General features: G+C 42.1%; 1 protein-coding gene and 1 long non-coding RNA gene across 3 annotated transcripts in view; both read left to right on the top strand.

Moving 5' to 3' along the window:
- atp13a3 (ATPase 13A3) overlaps window positions 1-16,056 on the top strand; it is a 184,698-nt gene extending 168,642 nt beyond the window's left edge. The window contains exons 30-34 of one of the 2 annotated variants that reach the window (XM_034179954.1): window positions 77-252; window positions 345-433; window positions 6,431-6,511; window positions 7,654-7,746; window positions 15,631-16,056. In XM_034179954.1, the coding sequence (XP_034035845.1) occupies window positions 77-252; window positions 345-433; window positions 6,431-6,511; window positions 7,654-7,746; window positions 15,631-15,822 (631 nt within the window). In that variant the 3' untranslated portion in view covers window positions 15,823-16,056. The remainder of the gene's footprint in view (window positions 1-76; window positions 253-344; window positions 434-6,430; window positions 6,512-7,653; window positions 7,747-15,630) is intronic. The other variant, XM_034179955.1, reaches the window with a different exon arrangement.
- An 819-nt stretch (window positions 16,057-16,875) lies between these two features.
- Window positions 16,876-21,841, top strand: LOC117518734. The gene is made up of 2 exons (XR_004563057.1): window positions 16,876-18,434; window positions 20,796-21,841. It is a non-coding gene; the product is annotated as an uncharacterized LOC117518734 (long non-coding RNA).
- Window positions 21,842-22,214: the final 373 nt, after the last annotated feature.

The raw sequence follows: 22,214 nt of genomic DNA on the forward strand, positions 1-22,214 counted from the left end.
ATAATGCACTAAATTCATCAGTTGAAGAGACTGGAAATTCTTAAATGTTACTGAATTGTGCTCTTATGCTTTGTAGTGCCTGCAACGTGTCAGTGCATGAAGACAAGTTTGACAACACCACAGAAGAGGATGAGCACAACATCAAAAACTATGAGAACACCAGTATATTCTATGTCTCTTCCTTCCAGTATCTTATTGTTGCTATTGTCTTCTCAAAAGGCAAACCTTTCAGGCAGCCGAGCTACAAGAACTGTAAGATTTACTATTTAACAGCAAAACATGGTTCAAAAATGCCTCGCCAACATGTGTATCAATTTTGAATTTGTGTATTTGCTCTCTTCTAGGGCCCTTTACGCTGACTGCATTGAGCTTGTATTTTTTCTTGCTGTTCATCATGTTCCACCCAGTCAGCGGCATTGATAGTTTTCTGGAGGTAAGTGTTTTTTGTTTTGTCCCCCCCAAGTTCCCATTGGGTAGAGTTTAGTTGCTTAAGAATAAATCTTATACTTGAAACCATTTTAGCAAAGCCAGTTATTTTATACACAAAGTCCAAGACAGAAAACAGAGATAATCAATAGCTCCAAAGCTCCTGCCAAAACTAGGAAACCTCAGAAGTGAGTGAAGATTGAACAAGTTGATGCATTAATGTGCAATAAATACTCCTATTGTTCCATTAGAATTGATACTGAGAATTATTATTTTGAGTTTTTTGAATTGTCATTTACTGTGTACTTTTCTGAACTACAGTGTATGCTTTTTTGAGATTAAAGGCTGGTAGCACAATACAAGTTGTGTGAAAAGACTGGGGTGGAAAAAGTGACCTGACCCAACAAAAAAATTAAATTTTTTGGAGATTTTTATTTTTTTATTTTATTTTATTTTATTGGTGGGTAAATAGAACTGAAAATGCACCAGAATGCGTCTGAGATCTCAAATTTTTCTGGGGGAGAACCCTCAGACCCCCTGCCAGGGCCAGGGGCTTCGGGCCTTTGGCCCTTGCCAAAAATCCCCCCCTCACTTTGTCGTATTTTGAGGTCCGGGTCGCGATGTAAATCACATATCTTTTATTTTGAGTCCTCGTCAACCCTTGACTGACGTCAGAAATCTTGGATTGCTCTTGTTTATTGTAAAATAAACATTTTTCAATGAATCAACAATTATTTATATAGCCCTTTACAGTCGCCAAATGGTGCCAAAGTGCTTTACAGTAAAATAAGGAACAAGAATTCACAAAGATACAAGCAAACTTGGGCTGCAGCCAGAGGTGGGACGAAGTCACCAGCAAGTCATTCTCAAGTCATGCATTGGCAAGTCTCAAGTCAGCTTGCAAATAATTGGTGGTCATTATGACTTGAGACTTGCCAATGCATGACTTGAGAATGATTTGACAGTGACTTCTTCCCACCTCTGGCTGCAGCTATCGATTATTTTAGTAATAGAGTATATCGATTATTCTAGCAATTAATCAAGTATTCGGATAAAAAAATAATTTCATTAATTTACTTGAGCTTAATTTAACAGTTATACCTGGCAGAGAAAGTGATACATCAGTTTAATGAACAACCAATTCAACTCTTAAAATAAACATTTTTATTGGCAGACTTTGGTGCCATATGTTAACTGGTAGCCTTCTTTAAAGAAAGAAAAGGAGTCCATTTAATTGCCATTGGCATATTCTGGATAAATTTTAAAGACGACCCAAAAAACTTAAAACATATTGCCATATTAGGCTTGAATAGGCCTGAAAGAAGTTTCTGTTGGAAGTATTTAAGACATAGGATGAGCAGGTTAGGCGAATTGGAAACTTTATCATTGTCCAGGTCTCCCTTGTAAAAGAGATGTTGATCTCATTGGGACTAACCTGGTTAAATAAAGATTACATTAAAGTGGGAGGGGGAAGTGTTGACTTTTTCAATACTTAAGACACTGGACTTGAAAGGATTTAGTCCTGCTATAATGAACTGATGCAGAAGGTGGCAGCAGTGCAGAAATAAGGATTGCCGGCTGTCATTAAATGCCACAGAAGAAGAGAGGGTGCATTTGGTTTATGTGACAGGATCGCGTTTTGAGGTCGGAGCACATTTCTGCATTCACAAAATGCGTCAAAAAAACCACAACAAAATGCATAAAAGTACTTACTTTACTCATATTTGTTGTCAGTCGGGCTAAATTGTTGGACTCTGACCCACTGATTGGGCAGCTAATCTCATTTCCACAGTGGAGTGTTCACAAGACAAAAACAAACATGTTTTGGTCATGGCAAGCAGTCAGCACTATCTCCGACCACCAGCTAGCTCCGGCACAATGTGAACTGAATAACGAATAATTTATAGATTCTTAATGATACCGATTTGCAACCACTGATCTAATTTAAATACCTTTCTGAAAGTGGGAATAACATTGCCCATTGGGTCCACTTGGCAGGCTCAGTGCATACAGTGCATGTTTTCAGCTCAGGTGCTGTAACATGGAAGAAGTGCTGTTATGGAAAGCTAATTCCGCTTTGCAGTACACGCACTGTACTGTGTGTTGCTTTCAGTTTAATAGATAATGGTCCCACACTTTCAACAGTTTCTGACGTTTTCTCCATGGGTTATTTTGCTCCCTGTCACTCACCGTTTTCATTTCCATCCATCTCCATTTTACATTACGTGCTTCACATGCACTTTGTAGTACGCTGTGCATGTGTCGCGCACAGAGTGAATTAAACGAAGCCTCGAATTTTGCCTCAGAGCAACTAAGTAATCGAATTACTTGACTTATTCAAGGAATCGTTTCAGCCCAGAAGCAAACATACAACAGAAGAAGCACTTAAAAACAAAACATGTCACTAGGTATTAAAAGCATGTGTAAATAAGTCTTGGGCTTTGATTTTAAAAAGTGCTAGGTCAGAAATGGTGCATAAATCAAAAGCACTATTTTGACCTCAGAACATCGATGTAGAGTTGACTAGATGGCCGTAATGCTGTACTGTAAGTGCGGAGAGTTAGTAGAATGGTGCATGGCCATTAATGGCTTCAAAAACAAACATTAAAATCTTAAAATAGACTTTAATCAGAATTGATTTTGCATTCTAATTGATAATCAGAAAATATTCAATAGATTAATTAAAAAAATCTGTTACAAATGGTAATGGTGCAGCACAGATTAAGACAGTAATAAATTGGTGTGATGTACAGTAGTGTTCAGAATAATAGTAGTGCTATGTGACTAAAAAGAGTAATCCAGGTTTTGAGTATATTTCTTATTGTTACATGGGAAACAAGGTACCAGAACATTCAGTAGAGTCTCACAAATCCAACAAGACCAAGCATTCATGATATGCACACGCTTAAGGCTATCAAATTGGGCTATTAGTAAAAAAAAAAAATAAAAAAAAAGTAGAAAAGGGGGTGTTCACAATAATAGTAGTGTGGCATTCAGTCAGTGAGTTCGTCAGTTTTATGGAACAAACAGGTGTGAATCAGGTGCCCCCTATGTAAGGATGAAGCCAGCACCTGTTGAACATGCTTTTCTTTTTGAAAGCCTGAGGAAAATGGGATGTTCAAGACATTGTTAAGAAGAACAGCGTAGTTTGATTAAGAAGTTGATTGGAGAGGGGAAAACCTATACGCAGGTGCAAAAAAATTATAGGCTGTTCATCTACAATGATCTCCAATGCTTTAAAATGGACAAAACAGCCAGAGATGTGTGGAAGAAAAGGGAAACAACAATCAAAATGGATAGAAGAATAACCAGAATGGCAAAGGCTTACCCATTGATCAGCTCCAGGATGATCAAAGACAGTCTGGAGTTACCTGTAAGTGCTGTGACAGTTAGAAGACACCTATGTGAAGCTAATTTATTTGCAAGAATCCCCCGCAAAGTCCCTCTGTTAAATAAGACATGTGCAGAAGAGGTTACAATTTGCCAAAGAACACATCGACTGGCCATCAAAGCCACATCAAAGAGAAATGGAGGAATATTTTGTGGACTGATGAGAGTAAAATTGCTCTTTTTGGGTCCAAGAGCCGCAGAGAGTTTGTGAGATGACCCCCAAACTCTGAATTCAAGCGCAGTTCACAGTGAAGACAGTGAAGCATGGTGGTGCAAGCATCACAATATGGGCCTGTTTCTCCTACTATGGTGTTGGGCGTATATATCGCATACCAGGTATCATGGATCAGTTTGGATATGTCAAAATAATTGAAGAGGTCATGTTGCCTTATGCTGAAGAGGACATGCCCTTGAAATGGGTGTTTCAACAAGACAATGACCCCAAGCACACTAGTAAACAAGCAAAAATTAATGCCTTGCAGATGTGAAGAAATCATGAAAAACTGTGGTTATACAGCTAAATACTAGTTTAGTGATTCACAGGATTGCTAAAAAAGCAGTTTGAACATAGTTTTGAGTGTGTAGCGTCAACAAGCAGGTGCTATATTGTTGTGAACACCCCCTTTTCTACTTTTTTTTTTTTTTTTTTTTACTAACAGCCCAATTTCATAGCCTTAAGAGTGTGCATATCATGAATGCTTGGTCTTGTTGGATTTGTGAGAATCTACTGAATCTACTGGTACATTGTTTCCCATGTAACAATAAAAAATATACTCAAAACCTGGATTAATCTTTTTAGTCACATAGCACTACCTATTATTCTGAACACTACTGTATCTTATAATGCCCAGTGGAAAAGTATTGAGGAGGAAAATCTTTTCTGTCCCAATACAATCCATGTTGACAGACCCAAATATCTAAACATATATAGCAGGGTTGATAGCCCTTCGGGTTCAATGTACTCTCTCAGTATGGAAAAACATGTGTGAAAGAATACAACTTGATAAAGACATTGCAGTGTTAAAATGGTATGTATATGATTCTGACTTTGTTCCAAAGCGATTGGATTCACGATTTAAAACTTGGACCACCAAAGGACTATGGATAATAGACAACTTGATTAAAGATGGTAAATGAATTAGTTTTGAAATACTAAACACAAATATAACTTGGAAAAGCAAGACTTTTATCGATACTTGCAAATACGACATTATATAGACACAAAGGTAGATATGGTATTTGATGTTATTCTGGATCTGTTAAAGTTGTTTAAAAATGCATACGCTGGTGATGTCAAGAAAAAACATTTCTTTTTTGTATAACTTTTTAGCAAATCACATGTCATATTCAACTGGGACTGTTAAGGCACTATGGGAGAAAGAAGCAGGAATAAACATAACCGAGAAGGAATGGACACTTGTATGGAAAAATCAATGGAAATGTACTTCCTTACAGAGATGGACAGAGTTTGGATGGAAAACCTAGATTAGATATTTTATTACTCCATGTCAGAAGTCTCACTACGATGGAAACCCCCTTGTCTGTTGGAGAAACTGTGGAAATCAATGAGCAAATTACTTCCATACTTTGTGGGACTGTTCATTAATTAAACAGTATTGGAATGACATTCATAGAACAATGCAAGAAATTTTTAAATGTGTAATGCCCTTTGAGATTAAGACAATTTTTTTTGGAAAGTACCACAGGACTGGATGAAAAAGGATAAATTTCTATTTAGTATTTTGTTGGTTGCCAGTAAGAAGTGTATAACCAAGAAATGGCTATCACAGGAAGTACCAAATTTGACAACATGGTGGGAAATAACATTAGGTATTTACAAAATGGAAGAGATGACAGCATTTATAAACAATAGACAGGGATGGTTTACGACATGTTGGGAAAAGTGGGTTGAATACACAAACTTAAAAAGGCTCAATTTTATTTGAAAAATGTGAGTAAATTGATTAATGTGAGGTATGAGTAATGGTCACTCCCTTCTGTTCCTTCCTGTGTTTTTTATTTTCTATTTTTTTACTTTATATGATGGGAATGTGAATTAAGAATTCTAAACATTATTGAGGAGTGTACATACTATATCTCTACGTTTAATGTACCCATCGTTGTTGAAAACTCAAAGAATAAAAAAAAAAAAAACAAAAAAACAAATGGTAATGGTAAATGGGCTGCATTTATATAGCACTTTTTCATCTGCATCACACTCTCAAAGCACTTTACAATAATGCCTCACATTCACTCCAGTGTCAGGGTGCTGCCATACAAGGTACTCAATACACACAGGGAGCAACTAGGGGATTAAGGACCTTGCCCAAGGGCCCTGTGATTTTCTGGTCAGGCTGGGATTTCAACTGAGGATCCTCTGGTCTGAAGCCCAACGCTTAACCGCTAGACCATCACCTCCCCCAAATTTGTTTGTAGCAAGGGTTTTTTTTTTTTTTTTAAAGTTTCAAATTGACTTTGGGCTTTAAATAATCTGACTTTTAAAATCAGTAGTGAACGGTCATTCTTTTAACAAGGCTGCCTTTCTAATGAACTAGTTAGATTTTAACGATCATCACAGTGATTGCCTATGTTGGATTTCTGTCCTTCTTTCCAGATTGTTTGCATCCCAATTCAGTGGAGGGTAAAACTGCTCTTGATTATCATAGTCAATGCCGCCGTGTCTGTTTTGGTGGAGGTAAGACACAAACATCTGCCAAAAATTCACTTTTGTTCTTATGGTCAGTTTTTGTTTTCTTATGCAATGTACTCATATTTGTTTCATCTAGCAGAACAGCAGGATCAATCTTAAGTTGTAAGAAGAAATGTTCACGTGAATTTCTTTTAATGTAACTGTTTTGACGGGTGTTGATTGTTTGGAAACATTCTGGAGTTTCTGAAACTTGTACATTAGGGCTGTTCATGTTATATAGCGAAAAAAAAAGTTGTGAGAGACTTTGGGTCACATGTTGTTTTTGTTTCACTTGGGGTTTTATAGGTGCAGACCAAATTTGAACTCAATCAGATAAGATTTAGAGGTCCCCCAGAGTGACACATTTTCCTCTCCCTCCGCTGGCAAGGCAACGTCACCCTAACGGGAGAAGACTCTGATGCCATTATTTTTCATTTTTCTTTTACAGGTACATTTCTAATCGCAAAAAGTGGTGGTCGATTGGTCACCCAGGGGACAACATTACTGGAATTACTGGATTACTACATTGCTTGTTTGGGGAAAATTGTTGCTTTGTGGGGGACCCCTAACAACGTCCGATTACAATAAAATTTGACACAGATCTTTTATTTTATTAGTGGAACAAGAACAAAAGAACAACATGTGGCCCAAAAGATTTTGTAACATTTGACATTTTGAACAGGTCTATTGTACATGTCAAAAAAATCAGTTATTGCTGCAGAATACTAACAGTAACCATAGGCAGTAGATGATAGTCTGCCACATTTTCACTGCCTCTGCCTTCCTATTTCACAGTTGCCTCACACACATGCACTGCTTAGCAGTCACTAGGTAGTGCTTCTCCCTCATCTAATTGTGTAAACTCCTCTTTCACTTTTTTGCGTAGTCCTTCGGCAACTGTCAAAATTTTGCACGTGATTTCAGGTTTCAGTGCATTTAACCCCTTCTACACTGAAATGGTTTAAAATTATTGTAAATTTGTCATTATTTTAGCCTCCACACAACATATTTCAACATTCCACACAGTTTGTAAAATAATTCATACTGTGTGGCTCTACAAAAACAATTGAAGCTTTCTGTCACAAAGTAGAAGCTTGGTGGAAATAAATTCTGCAATTCTTTCCTTGCCCAACTCAATTATTCTATAGACCTTCATCATTGACATCGTCTTGTGGAAGCTTGTGTTCAGCCGAGACAAACACAGCAGCTTTGCCATCACTGCTGCGTCCCCGACACCACAGGTTGGAAAAATCTGACACCTTCCACTTTTCTTCCCTTTTTCTGTCCCTAGTCCTTTCACTGGTGTTACTGAGCATGCCTTTCTATTACTCGCCTTCTCTTAACACATGCATGTGAAAGACTTCTGCCTCCTTCTGATGTCGTCTCATGTTCCTCATTCTCTCCAGGGCTTGATAACCGATCCCCACATTAGTGTCCAAACAACTATTCAAATAAAATGTTTCTTTTATTTAAAGGGATGTGCAAAAGCTGAAAGCTCATTTGTAACTGATGACTACACCCAATTTGATTTACACTAATGTTAATCTACTGTTGGCTGGGAAGTCAGTGATTCAGATTCTGTCATAATCAAGGTGGCCAAAACCTCAGCACTTAAAAATAAAGCATTTTATTTATGCGGGCAAAAAAAAAATCACAATGCAAGTCATCTCTAGGTGCTTCTCATGGGTAAACCTTAACCACGCCATGAGCAAGTGCATGGGAGAGTATGGTAAGAGGAAGAACTTCATCTGGTCTTCTTTGATTAGAGGAACAAACCTCAAGCAGACCGCATTCAGTGGGGTGACTATGTACAGTGACCATTCCAACAAAACAACAAAAGCACAACAAAGAATGAAAATACATTGACAGTTGTTGTCGCTCAGCAATCAGTCCATTGTTCACAATGACTGATCAGTCCAGTAAAATACTAATTTAAAACTACCTTATAAAATATTCCATCCATCCATCCATTTTCTTCCGCTTTATCCGGAGTCGGGTCGCGGGGGCAGCAGCTCAAGCAAAGCCATCCAAACCTCCCGATCCACACACACCTCCCCCAGCTCCTCCGTGGGGAACCCCAAGGCGTTCCCAAGCCAGCCGAGAGATGTAGTCCCTCCAGCGTGTCCTGGGTCTTCCCCGGGGCCTCCTCCCAATGGGACGTGCCGGGAACACTTCTCCAGCGAGGCGTCCAGGGGGCATCCGGAAAAGATGCCTGAGCCACCTCAACTGACTCCTTTCGACGTGGAGGAGCAGCGGCTCGACTCCGAGCTCCTCCCGAGTGACCGAGCTCCTCACCCTATCTCTAAGGGAGCGCCCAGCCACCCTGCGGAGGAAACTCATCTCGGCCGCTTGTACTCGCGATCTCGTTCTTTCGGTCATGAGCCAAATCTCATGACCATAGGTGAGGATCGGAACGTAGACCGATCGGTAAATCGAGAGCTTTGCCCCCCTACTCAGCTCTCTCTTCACCACGACGGTCCGATACAGCGACCGCATCACTGCAGATGCTGCACCGATCCATCTATCGATCTCACGCTCCATCCATCCCTCACTCATGAACAAGACCCCAAGATACTTAAACTCCTCCACTTGAGGCAAGGACACTCCACCGACCTGAAGAGGGCAAAGCACTTTTTCCGGTCGAGAACCATGGCGTCGGATTTGGAGGTGCTGATTTTCATCCTGGACGCTTCACACTCGGCTGCAAACCGCCACAGTGCACGTTGAAGGTCCTGATTTGATGAGCCAACAGAACCACATCGTCCGCAAACAGCAGAGACGAGATTCTGTGGTTCCCAAACCAGACCCCCTCTACACCCTGGCTGCGCCTAGAAATTCTGTCCATAAAAATAATGAACAGAACCGGTGACAAAGGGCAGCCCTGGCAGAGGCCAACGTGCACTGGAAACAGGTTTGACTACTACCGGCAATGCGAACCAAGCTCCTGCTGCGGTCGTACAGGGACCAGATAGCCCTTAGCAAAGGACCCCGGACCCCGTACTCCCAGAGCACCCCCCCACAGGGTGCCCTGAGGGACATGGTCGAACGCCTTCTCCAGATCCACAAAATACATGTGGACTGGTTGGGCGAACTCCCATGAACCCTCGAGCACCCGATGGAGCGTGTAGAGCTGGTCCAGTGTGCCGCGACCAGGACGAAAATAACACTGCTCCTCCTGAATTCGAGGTTCCACCATCGGTCGAATTCTCCTCTCAGTACTCTGGAATAGACCTTACCGGGGAGGCTGAGGAGTGTGATCCCCTATAGTTGGAACACACCCTCCGGTCCCCCTTCTTAAACAGAGGGACCACCACCCGGTCTGCCAATCAGAGGCACTGTCCCCGATCGCCACGCGATGTTGCAGAGCATGTCAGCCAAGACAGTCACACAACATCCAGAGACTTAGGTACTCAGGACGGAGTTCATCCACCCCAGGAGCCTTGCCACCGAGGAGCTTTCGAACCACCTCAGTGACTTCGGCCCTGGGTAATGATGAGTCTGCCTCTGAGTCCCCAGTCTCTGCTTCCTCTTTGGAAGACATGACGAATGGGATTGAGGAGATCCTCGAAGCATTCCTTCCACCGCCCGACAACATCCCCAGTCAGGGTCAACAGCTCCCACCCGCACCGTAAACAGTGCTGGTGGAGAGCTGCTTCTGCCTCCTGAGGCATCGGACTGTTTGCCAGAATCCTCTTCGAGGCCGACCCGATAGTCCTCCTCCATGGCCTCCCCGAACTCCTCCCAGACCCGAGTTTTTGCCTCTGCGACTGCACGGGCTGTGGTATGCTTGGCCTGCCGGTACCTGTCAGCTGCCTCCGGGGTCCCACCTACCAACAAGGACAAGTAGGACTCCTTCTTCAGCTTGACGGCATCCCTTACTTCAGAGCGTCCACCACGGGTTCAGGGATTGCCGCCCGCGACAGGCACCAGAGACCTTGTGACCACAGCTACGAGGGGCCGCATCAACAATGGACATGGAGAACATGGTCCACTCGGACTCCATGTCTCCATCCTCCCCCGGGATCTGGGAGAAGCTCTCCCGGAGGTGGGAGTTGAAGAACTCGTTGACAGAGGGTTCCGCCAGTCATTCACAGCAGACGCTCATGATACATTTGGGCCTGCCAGGTCTGACCGGCTTCCTCCCCTCCCAGTGGATCCAACTCACCACCAGGTGGTGATCGGTTGACAGCTCTCCCCTCTCTTCACACTCGAGTGTCATGAGACACGTGGCCGAAGGTCAGATGATATGACTACAGAGTCGATCATCGACCTCCGGCTCAGGGTGTCCTGGTGCCACTTGCACTTATGGACACCCTTGTGCTCCAACATGGTGTTCGTGATGGACAAACTGTGACTAGCACAGAAGTCCAACAACTGAACACCACTCGGGTTCAGATCAGGGAGGCCGTGCTTCCCGATCACTCCCCTCCAGGTCTCACTGTCACTGCCCACGTGGGCGTTGAAATCCCCCAAGAGAACAATGGAGTCCCCAGTCGGAGCGCTATCTAGTACCCCTCCCAGGGACTCCAAGAAGGTCGGGTACTCTGCACTGCCGCTCGGCCCGTAGGCCGAGACAATGGTGAGAGACCTGTCCCCGACCCGAAGGCGTAGGGACGCGGCCCTCTCGCTCACTGGAGTGAACTCCAACACATGGCGACTGAGCTGGGGGCAAATAAGCAATGCGACCTCAGCTCTCCGCCTCTCCCCCGTGGGCAACTCCAGAAACATGAAGCGTCCAGCCCTTCTCCAGGAGTTGGGTACCAGAGCCCAAGCTGGTGCGTGGAGGTGAGCCGACTATCTCTAGTGAAACGGCCAGGGGCGCTTAGACATGGCGAGTACGGTAAAAAGTGAACACTTTATTAGAGTAAGGTGGCGTTTTAAAGCTTTCCACATTTAGATGTAAACAAGGTTGAAGAAAACATTTACATAATTCAAATCACTGGATTTGCAGCAGATTTGTAAAATTTTCACATCAAGACGGCAGATCAGCTCCTGTAGAAAATTGCTACACATGTTCACGGTGTCTGTTAGCAAGACGAGCAGTAACATTGAAAGTGATAGATGAAGTCTAGTCTGTTTCAACAAAAGGTAAATTAAAAACTTGACAGGAATTCAGCTAGATCCCTTGTTTCTGTGCTGTTGTGTTGTTTACGAGACAGCAGGGGAGCACCAGACTCGAATAACACTGCTGTTCATTTTCAGGACTCCTTTACACAAAAGGCAGTGCAAATGAATGACACCAAATTGTGACTGCTGTAGTAATTTTTATTAGCACCAAACATGATGCCGCTTTTGTAAGCATAGTTTTGTGCCCTTCTCCAAAGCAAATAAACAAAGTTGCAAAGAAATATCAAATCTGTGTACAAAGAACAGTTGCCCAGAAGAAGCCCCATAACTGAACATGAACAGAGGAGTGCACCTTCATCAACTCTAGCCACACTGCTTTTCTTCTCAAAGTTTTTATCTCTGCCACTATTTCATTCACACAGATTTGTCTCCGCATGCATAAATTGTCTTGAAATCCTTTTATTTTCTTTTTCCATGGCAAACAAGCTTTTGTTCTTCATGTATCCCTGGTATATTCACAGTCAGTTAAGAATGCAGTCACTATTGCACAGAATTAGCTTTATTTTTCTTTTTTATATATATGTTTTCAATGAGGAAGATGTTTCCAAGCCTTGGATATGTCATTTCATTCATCTTAAGGTTTGATGACTTGACATTTCTTCCTTGACATGATTGAAATCCAGTCCAGCTTTACTCTGTGCCTGCTGACTCTCTGTTGCACTTGATTCAAGTTTCACTGTTATGTCCTGATCATTACTGTGTCATTCCAAAGTGGTGGTGTATCCTTGTATCCTTGACAGTCTCTCTCTCTCTCTCTCTCTGTGTGTGTATTTTTGTTTTGTTTTTTAGTGTTTTTTTTTTCGCATGTTACAGGTGTGTGTGTGGATTGGAATACACATGCACACACTAATTTTATATCATATGCATATACGAGGTCTGTCAATAAAGTAACGGTCCTTTTTATTTTTTTCAAAAACTATATGGATTTCATTCATATGTTTTTATGTCAGACATGCTTGAACCCTCGTGCGCATGCGTGAGTTTTTCCACGCCTGTCGGTGACGTCATTCGCCTGTGAGCACGCCTTGGGAAGGAGTGGTCCCGCCCCCTCGTCGGATTTTCATTGTCTGGAAATGGCAGAATGAAAAGGACTTTTTTTTCCATCAGAATTTTTTCAGAAGCTGTTAGAGACTGGCACCTGGAAACCATTCGAAAAATTTATCTGGCTTTCGGTGAAAATTTTACGGGCTGGTTTATAACACAATTATGACAGAGTTTGAGGGGAGAGCAAGCAGCAGCGGCAGCAGGAAGTTTTTTTTTCACATGCGCGCGCAAATGAATCGTCCGTGAAGATAATTTTATTAACTACACAGATGTATAATAAAACAAATGGTAACTGGTTTATAACATAATTATGACAGAGTTTGAGGGGAGAGCGAGCAGCAGAACCACAGCAGTGGCAGCAGCCAGTTTTTTTGTTTGTTTGTTTTTTTTTTTAATTGTTCACATGTGCACGCACGAAAGGGACTGGAGGTCCTCAACTGGGTCCTGGAGGAGGTGGAAGTACCGCTGAAAGCGCCGTCATCCAGACACAGCTCCTGCAGCAAATGATGAATTTGTGGTGTCGCGTGGCATCCGGTGTGAACACGGCTCAAGCAGAGCGACACACCGGGCGATGGTGGCGCGCCCATCGCCAGGCGAGGGATGGGAATTTGTGGCGTCGCATGGCGTGCGGTGTGAACGCGCATAATACATAGCTGGTCTCACGACTGTCTTGTAAACTTGTCCCCCTTCACATCTTGCTGATATTCTTCAGTCACAAATCAGTCCTGCCACCTTTTCCACCCACTCCACCCTGCCTACACTCTTCTTCTCCTCTCACCTACACTCTCCATTACTTTAGACAGGTGACTCCAGTATTTAAACTCAGCTACTTTCACACTTCTACTCCTTGTAACTGTGCTATTCCACTGGGGAACCTCTCATTTACATACGTGTCCTTGTACATGTCCTGCACTACCCTCACATACTTCTCTGCCACGTCTAGACTTCTCATACAGTACCACAACTCTTCTCTTGGTACTCTGTTGTAAGCTTTCTCTCAATCCCAAACACACAGTGTAACTCCTGGCCTTCTCCATACATCTCCATCAGTATTCTCAGACCAAACCTTGCATCTGTAGTGCTCTTTCTCGACATGAAACCATATTGCTGCTCACAGACCCTCACCTGTTTCCTAAGCCTAGCTTCAGCTACCTTTTCCCCATAGCTTCATGCTGTGGCTAATCAACTTTATGCCTCTGCAGTTACTGCAGCTCTTCATATCACACTTTTCTTAAAAATAGAACCACACACTTCATCTCCACTCCTCAGCATCCTCTCACCTGTTCCAGATTTTATTAAATCAGGGTGGCCCAAGTTCAGTCCTCGAGATGTACCTTCCTGACACTCTTAGTTGTCTCCCTGTTCCAACAGACCTGAATCCAATGAAAGACTCGTTAGCAGGCTTTTAATGAGCCTTTCATTGGATTCAGGCGGAGAGATAACTAAGAGTGTCAGGAAGGTACATCTCAAGGACCAAACCTGGGCACCCCTGTATTAAACAATCTGGTTAGAAACTCCACTGCTATCTCTCCTAGACTTTTTCATGCCTCCACTGGAATGTCATCTGGACCACCTGCCATTCCACTCTTCATCCTCTTCATAGCTACCCTCTCTTCATCCTTACTAAGCTCTTGCAATTCCTTATTTATTCTCTCATTTTTCTCTCTCTCATTTTCTTCATTTATCAGTGCCTCAAAATATTCCCTCCACCTTCTCAACACACTCTCCTCACTTTTCAGCACATTGACATCTGCATCTTTTACCACCCTAACGTGCTGCACATCCTTTCCAGCTCGGTCCCTTTGTCTGGCCAATCGGTACAAGTCTTTTTCTCCTTCCTTACTTCCTTAAGTCCTTCCTTCCTTCCTATTCAACTTCTTGTACAGCTGGCCATATGCTTTTTCCTTAGCTTTTGCCAGTTCTCTTTTTGCCTTACACTGCATTTCTTTGTTGTTATGTTCAGTTTGACCTTTGCCTGTATTTGTATTTCTTTTGTTCCCCCTCCTGGCGTTTAAGGGTACCACATTAATTTCTCATTTAGTTCCAGCCTTTGTTCTTAGTAGGTCCTCTCAGAGCAAAGAACCTCCGTAGGGCATGAATGAAACTTGATGTATCCATTGCCTCAATCAACTCTATGTGCACGGCACGTGTACTTATGCACGTGAAAAGTACAGGCCACCTTTTATTGTTACCACGCTCTCCACCACCTCTTGAACTCCAGAAATCTTCTTTCACCTTCACCTCACAACCTACCTGTGGGGCATATACACTGATGATATTCATCATCACCCCTTCAATTTCCAACTTCACACTCATCACCCTGTCAGACACTCACTTTACCTCCAACATACTCTTAACATACTCTTCCTTTAAAGTGACCCCAATACCATTTCTCTTCCTATCCGTACCATGAAACAACAACTTGAACCCACTGTCTATGCTCCTGCTCTTACTTCCCTTCCACTTGGTCTCTTGCACACACAATATGTCTATCTTTCTTATCTCCATCATGTCAGCCAGCTCTCTCCCTTTACCAGTCATTCCTCTTCTCCCACTGTCTCTGGACATGCTCTCATCCTCTTCTTCTTCACCCAGCAATAGCCCAATTTCCACCTGCATCCTCCTGGGCGACGGCACCGGTGGTGGTCGTTATTAACGCTGGCCTCAACCAATCCCATATTGAAATTGAAATTTTATGCCGGATGCTCTTCCTGACGCAACCGTTCTTATTTATCCAGGTTTGGGACTGGCACTTAGAATGTACTGGCTGCACACCACATGTTGCCAGGTTAAGGCTGTAACATAAGAAAATGTGGAAAAAGTGAAGCACTGTAAATACTTTCTGGATGCAATGTGTGTGTGTGTATAGATATACTTTGAGACTCTCATGTCGCCCATTTTTCTTGTCTTTTACATTTTATTATTTTATCTCTCATTGACCATGGTATTTTCAGAGCGCCGTTGATCTGCGTGGAGGCAAGTATCTGTCCAGGCTGTGTCCACGTAAGGTGACACCCAAGGCTCGCTACATGCACCTTGCTCAAGAGCTCAGTGTGGACCCAGACTGGCCACCCAAGCCCACTACCATGACTGAAGCCAAACCCTGCCCAGAAAATGGGCCCAGTTATAATATGATAAACTCCTAGCAACCTTATGTATACTCCCAGCTTTTAATAGCTATTTTATGTTTGTAATGGGACTCTAAAGAATGCATTTGATCCATTGAGCTTATCTTTCTTGTAGTTTACAATCAGTCTTTCATGTTACAGTTCCATGGGTAGGCTTGCACAGATTTACAATTGTCATTTAAGACTTGAGATTAATTCTCTTTGCTTGGTCACTGTTTGACTTACACATGTGCTACAGTTTATCTCAACTTTTTTTTTCATTGTAATCATTTTGTTGATTTAAATGATGCCTAACAATAAGATTAAATTTTCATAGCTAAGACTTTGGACTCTGGACAGTAATCTACAGAGACTGCTGGATGTCTTTGGTACATAGTCTCCTGGAGAGTCCTTGGGTACATCTAGCATGATTTTGTCAGATGAGCACTTACTGGGACAGATGAGGTGGACTACTTTCATTGTGGGAGAAGAGTAACTACAACACTAGAGTTATATGGTGCATGTGACTCAGTCCTGAGGTCCCATATATTAACTAGTTGCAGCAATGTAATTTTAGGTGGTGTGAATGGGCCAGTTATTTGCGTGGGTAGTTGCCAGTCACGACCCAGGATGGTTGTGTAGTGTGGTGGATGCAGTGATGTGTGCATGGTCCTAGACTTGACTTCATGGCTAAAAAATCCGTTTTCACCAAACCTGAGTAGTATCTGATGTCATTAACCAGGTCACATACAGTTTAACTGTTGCGGCCTTCTGCCAAAACATGTTGCGTACTTCTACCATTTTTCTGAGTGAAAGAAGTACAACAGAGACAAACTTGTGCACCACTTTTGACCTATATGATACTAATATCGGTCCTCTGGAAGCTGTAGTTGCTGGATGCGCCAAAAGTATCATGTTAGTGTCCTTTAAAACTATGGATTGTTGATATACATAGCATATCAAAATGGTAGCTATTTCTTGCAATTTTATCCCATTTATTTAAAAAAAAGCCAATGTACACCATGGAGCAGATGCTCTAGCCTTTGCAAATCAACATTTATTATTATTATTTTTTTAAAGCTGTTTAAAATAAAAGTAAATTTCACTCTGGCTTAATCAATGCCCAGGAAGATTGTGTAGTAAAGGAAGAGTTTGAGGAAAGAATTTCAAAAAGGTCCTTCTATTACAATGGAGATGTAGGCAGCTGGTGTTAACAGTGGATGGACAGTGGGATATAATACCTTGATGTGATTATTTTTGATAGCAGCAGCAGCAACACTGACTACTTTATATCTCAGCAAGTAGTTCCTTAGATCTTTCAATCCTCCTGTCTTGGTTCACTTCATTCTGACTTATTATGAGAAGTACAGGCTCTGATTGCTAATATACAGAACCCACACCGTTTGGATTTTGTTTGTTTGGGGATGGGGAGAGATACTGATATCAGAGAATAAAAAATTAACATGATATAGTTTGCAAGCCCTCATGACAAAGACATGAGGCTTCATGTTTTACAGTTTTAACATAAGCCTTATTATGGTAAGTTCTTTTGGCTTCTCCCTTTTTTACTTGTGGTTGTCAGAGCAGAGTCAGTATGGATCTATATGTTGGCACAAGTTTTACACTGGATGACCTTTCTGGCACAACTCCATATTACATGGAGAATTTGCAGGTATGGCTTTGAACCAGGCACCTTTTCTGAAAACAAGCACACAAACTGCTTGGCCACCATGCTGGCCTTTATTACAAATAACTACAGAAATAGAAAACAGCATTCAGTCGGATTGGCAGTTGCTGTCTTGAATTACTCAACATTTCCCAAAATAGACTACTTCTTTATTTTTGCCTTGCCAAGTTGGTGCATAGTGACCACTTGTCTCTTGTCACTGTAAAATGCCCATTCTGGTTTAAAATGAATGGCAGCTGACCAAGGGGTGACGGGGTCACAGCTATGCTTGACAGCATTATCAACGATTCCACTGGAGCACAATCTTCTGGATAAATGTAATGATGGCATTTCCAACAAAATTATATTTGTACAAAATAGCACAAATACCAGTATGTTCCTGAGAGGCTTATATCGGATGATATTAATGGCCGCCTGATATCTCCGGCTGTATTACTGTGAAGATGTTTGATCAGGCAAGGAATGCATTTTCTCTGCCTTCCTCTTGCTGGCCAGAATAAGGTGTTTTTTTAAAAAGCTGTCACCTAGTAAGTATTCAGTAGTGACTTTCAGTCATATATTTTTAAAAAACATTATTCCCCACAAGCTTAATGCTCTATGGATGAGTTCAATCACTCTTCATTCTATTGTTGATCAACTTTTAAGAACACTAAATTATGAAAGGCTGTGATAATTTGAATGCTTGCAGTCAACTTTTTGTCTAATTGCGAAGCCTTGACAAAAACGTTCATTCATTTTCTGTGCCCACTTAATCCAGTTAAGGATGATGGGGGGAGCTGGAGCCTATCCAGTCAGTCATAGGGTGAGAGGCGGAGTACACCCTGGACAGGATGTCAGTCTGCAGCCAGGCCACATGTAGAAAGACAAATTCATACTCTCACGCATACCTACGGGTTATTTAGAGTCACCAATCCAAATGTGCAGCTCTGGCAGATCCAGAAAATTAAAATTATGTGCATTTAAAGTAGACCTGCATTGAAATAAATGTGGTCAGATTTCAGAAAGAAATAGCTGATATGTATTTATAAGACCCTTGTGAATGCAGTAAAGTAAATCTGTAAGCCCAAATTTGTAATTCAGCGGAGAAATCTTCGTTTAAAAATGACAAATTTGCAGCTAAAATTTAGCCCTCTGTGAAAACAGTTTGTACAGCCGTATCATTTCCATGATGTCAGGGACAAGACGACGCACTCCCGCCTTCAGTCCGATCCCGCTTTGAAATTGATTTTATCTGTTAGTAATGTTACTTATACACGTCCTGGTTTCAACATCCAAAAGTAAGCTGCAATGAATGTGAGATACAGATCTGTGTGCTCAGATCAGCAACGACATCGACAGCGGGCGCCGTTCTTCCTCTCCCGCTCTTTGCCTCCGCTGCACTTATTAAGTTAATGAGCTCGTTAACCGCCGACGCGGGCCACTCACACCGCCCGTGTCTGCTTTGCAGCCGGTGTTGTGCCAGATTCAGCGCACAACACCGGCATCACCTCTCTGTCTACTGAATGGAGCTGCAGCACACTTGGCACAAGTCCTGAGATTACGCTCACTGTTTTAATGCGAAGCGGCCAGTACACCTGTTGCTGCAAGGACAGACTTCTTGCGGCAAAATCCACAGCACCGCACGTCTCGGCAATCGGAGCCCCAGAGCTCCATGGACGCTGAGAGAGGTTTATATATTTTTAATGACTGGGATTCTTTCTGGGTCTCGCCTCCATATCCCACGATGGTACCGGAGCCGAAAGACAGATTTTCATTGTGACACCACTCAATCAAACGGGCGTATGAAAAAGTCCCCGAAAATAATTTTCAAGCACAAATAAAAGAAATGTGTACTCACCAAACGTGCCACAAGACAGTATGAAGTTTTAAAAAAGTAGATCCTTCCGTATAAGACAAGAAAAAGGTGCAGATGCAAACTGACGTAAATCCACAAATTACAATTGGCGCAATCAATCAATCAATCAATCAATCAACTTTTTTCTTATATAGCGCCAAATCACAACAAACAGTTGCCCCAAGGCGCTCCACATTGCAAGGCAAGGCCATACAATAATTATGAAAAACCCAACGGTCAAAACGACCCCCTATGAGCAAGCACTTGGCCACAGTGGGAAGGAAAAACTCCCTTTTAACAGGAAGAAACCTCCAGCAGAACCAGGCTCAGGGAGGGGCAGTCTTCTGCTGAGACTGGTTGGGGCTGAGGGAAAGAACCAGGAAAAAGAGATCGATCACTAATGATTAAATGCAGAGTGATGCATACGGAGCAAAAAGAGAAAGAAACAGTGCATCATGGGAACCCCCCCACAGTCTACGTCTAAAGCAACATAACCAAGGGATGGTCCAGGGTCACCCGATCCAGCCCTAACTATAAGCCTTAGCGAAAAGGAAAGTTTTAAGCCTAATCTTAAAAGTAGAGAGGGTATCTGTCTCCCTGATCTGAATTGGGAGCTGGTTCCACAGGAGAGGAGCCTGAAAGCTGAAGGCTCTGCCTCCCATTCTACTCTTACAAACCCTAGGAACTACAAGTAAGCCCGCAGTCTGAGAGCGAAGCGCTCTAATGGGGTAATATGGTACTACGAGGTCCCTAAGATAAGATGGGACCTGATTATTCAAAACCTTATAAGTAAGAAGAAGAATTTTAAATTCTATTCTAGCATTAACAGGAAGCCAATGAAGGGAGGCCAACACGGGTGAGATATGCTCTCTCCTGCTAGTCCCCGTCAGTACTCTAGCTGCAGTATTCTGAACCAACTGAAGGCTTTTTAGGGAACTTTTAGGACAACCTGATAATAATGAATTACAATAGTCCAGCCTAGAGGAAATAAATGCATGAATTAGTTTTTCAGCATCACTCTGAGACAAGACCTTTCTGATTTTAGAGATATTGCGTAAATGCAAAAAGGCAGTCCTACATATTTGTTTAATATGCGCTTTGAATGACATATCCTGATCAAAAATAACTCCAAGATTTCTCACAGTATTACTAGAGATCAGGGAAATGCCATCCAGAGTAACGATCTGGTTAGACACCATGCTTCTAAGATTTGTGGGGCCAAGTACAATAACAAGTACAGCGTGCAATGCATGCTGGGAGAGGGTCTTGTCCGTGACATCTCGGCAGCGTCCATGATGAGAGGGACAATTTGCGGAGGGCTAAATGTTAGCTGTAAATTTGTCATTTTCAAATGAAGATTTCTCCGTTGAATGACAGATCTGGGCTTGCAGATTTACTTTACTACATTCAGAAGGATCTCATGTGTAAATGTAAGTCATTTTTTGTTCAAAAAATCTGACTGCATTTTTTTCAATGCAGGTCTCCTTTAAGGATTACAGAGCAAATTCTGACAGGACACATTTTATGTGTTTGTCCTGCAGTTATTCATTGTCATAGTACTTTGTGCACAGGGACATCAAATGCTGATAATGTGGAGAATGCAGGAAAACGTATTTTAAATTTGTTCATCTTCTTTAAAAAATAGTTTGTGGAAAGCATAAATATCACACATTGTTTAAATGAACATAGGAATGTTTCGTGTGGGCAACACTGTCACGAGCTGATACATATTGTTTATTGGGGTCTAACTTGCTTTTTACTGAAGATCGTTATGCATTAAAAACAACTTTATTGCTTTTTTTTTTTTTGGCAACTATAGAACCCTGAAACAGTCTGAGCCATTAATATTTATACAACTCCAAGCAGAAAAAATGGGACAGCATGGAAAATGCAGATAAAAAGCATTTAGTGAATCTTAAATTTGCTTTGACTTTTGTTTCATTGTAGACCGTCAGTCCCTTCAGCTTCTCCCTTATTTCACTCGGGGTCATTGCAACAAATCCGAGGTGATCCGTATGTTGTTTTGGTTTTATGTCGGGTGCCCTTCCTGATGCAACTTCAGCTTACATGAAGAATGGACAGGTGGCCTTCAACCAGAAGCAAAAATAGTTCAGGTTTTGTGTAACAAACGTCATTTAATTTAATATTCATTCATTCCTGCATTTAAGGCCTTCAACATAGTTACAAAGGGACAATTTAGGTGATGTAAGCAGGTGACTGTTAACACGATTTTTGTACAAAAGCTGTAAAATCACTGCTCTAACCACATGGGCAAAGCATTAATTTGGGAATCTTTTGTCATACACTACAATACGGAGTTACAGTTTATTGTGCCAAAATGAAGACTTATGTTAACCTTGTACAGCAGTGTTGACATCTGGTTTGGATCATCACATACACTGTGGTCACAGGAAGCAGTATTAAAGATCTTTTTGTGGAAGAAGTGGATGCCGTGTGTTCCAGACCAAAGAAAATAAAGGACCATCCAGGCTGTTACTAGCAACAAGTCCAAAAGCTTGAATTTGTCATGGTATGGGGTTGTGTCAGTGCCCTTGGCAAAGGGAACTTGCACTTCAGTGATGGCAGCATTAATGCAGAAATGTTCGTTGAGATTTTAGAACAACATATGCTTCCTTCAAGACTATCTTCCAACAATGCCCTTGCATTTTTCAGCAAGATGATTCAAAACCACATTCTGGAGACATTACAAAGGCACGTCTGTGGAAGAATAGGGTACAGATATTAGACTGGCCTGCCTGCATTTGAGAAATTTTAACTGGCAAATGTAATGAGCCCATACTGTTGCCCGCCTTAAGACTTGTTTGCAGGACAAATGAGACAAAATAACACCCTAAACACTTGAGTGCTTTGTATCCTTAATGCCAAAATATGTGTTGTCAGAAGAAATGG

This window comes from Thalassophryne amazonica, chromosome 10 (assembly GCF_902500255.1).
Source record: "Thalassophryne amazonica chromosome 10, fThaAma1.1, whole genome shotgun sequence".
Taxonomy (NCBI): domain Eukaryota; kingdom Metazoa; phylum Chordata; class Actinopteri; order Batrachoidiformes; family Batrachoididae; genus Thalassophryne; species Thalassophryne amazonica.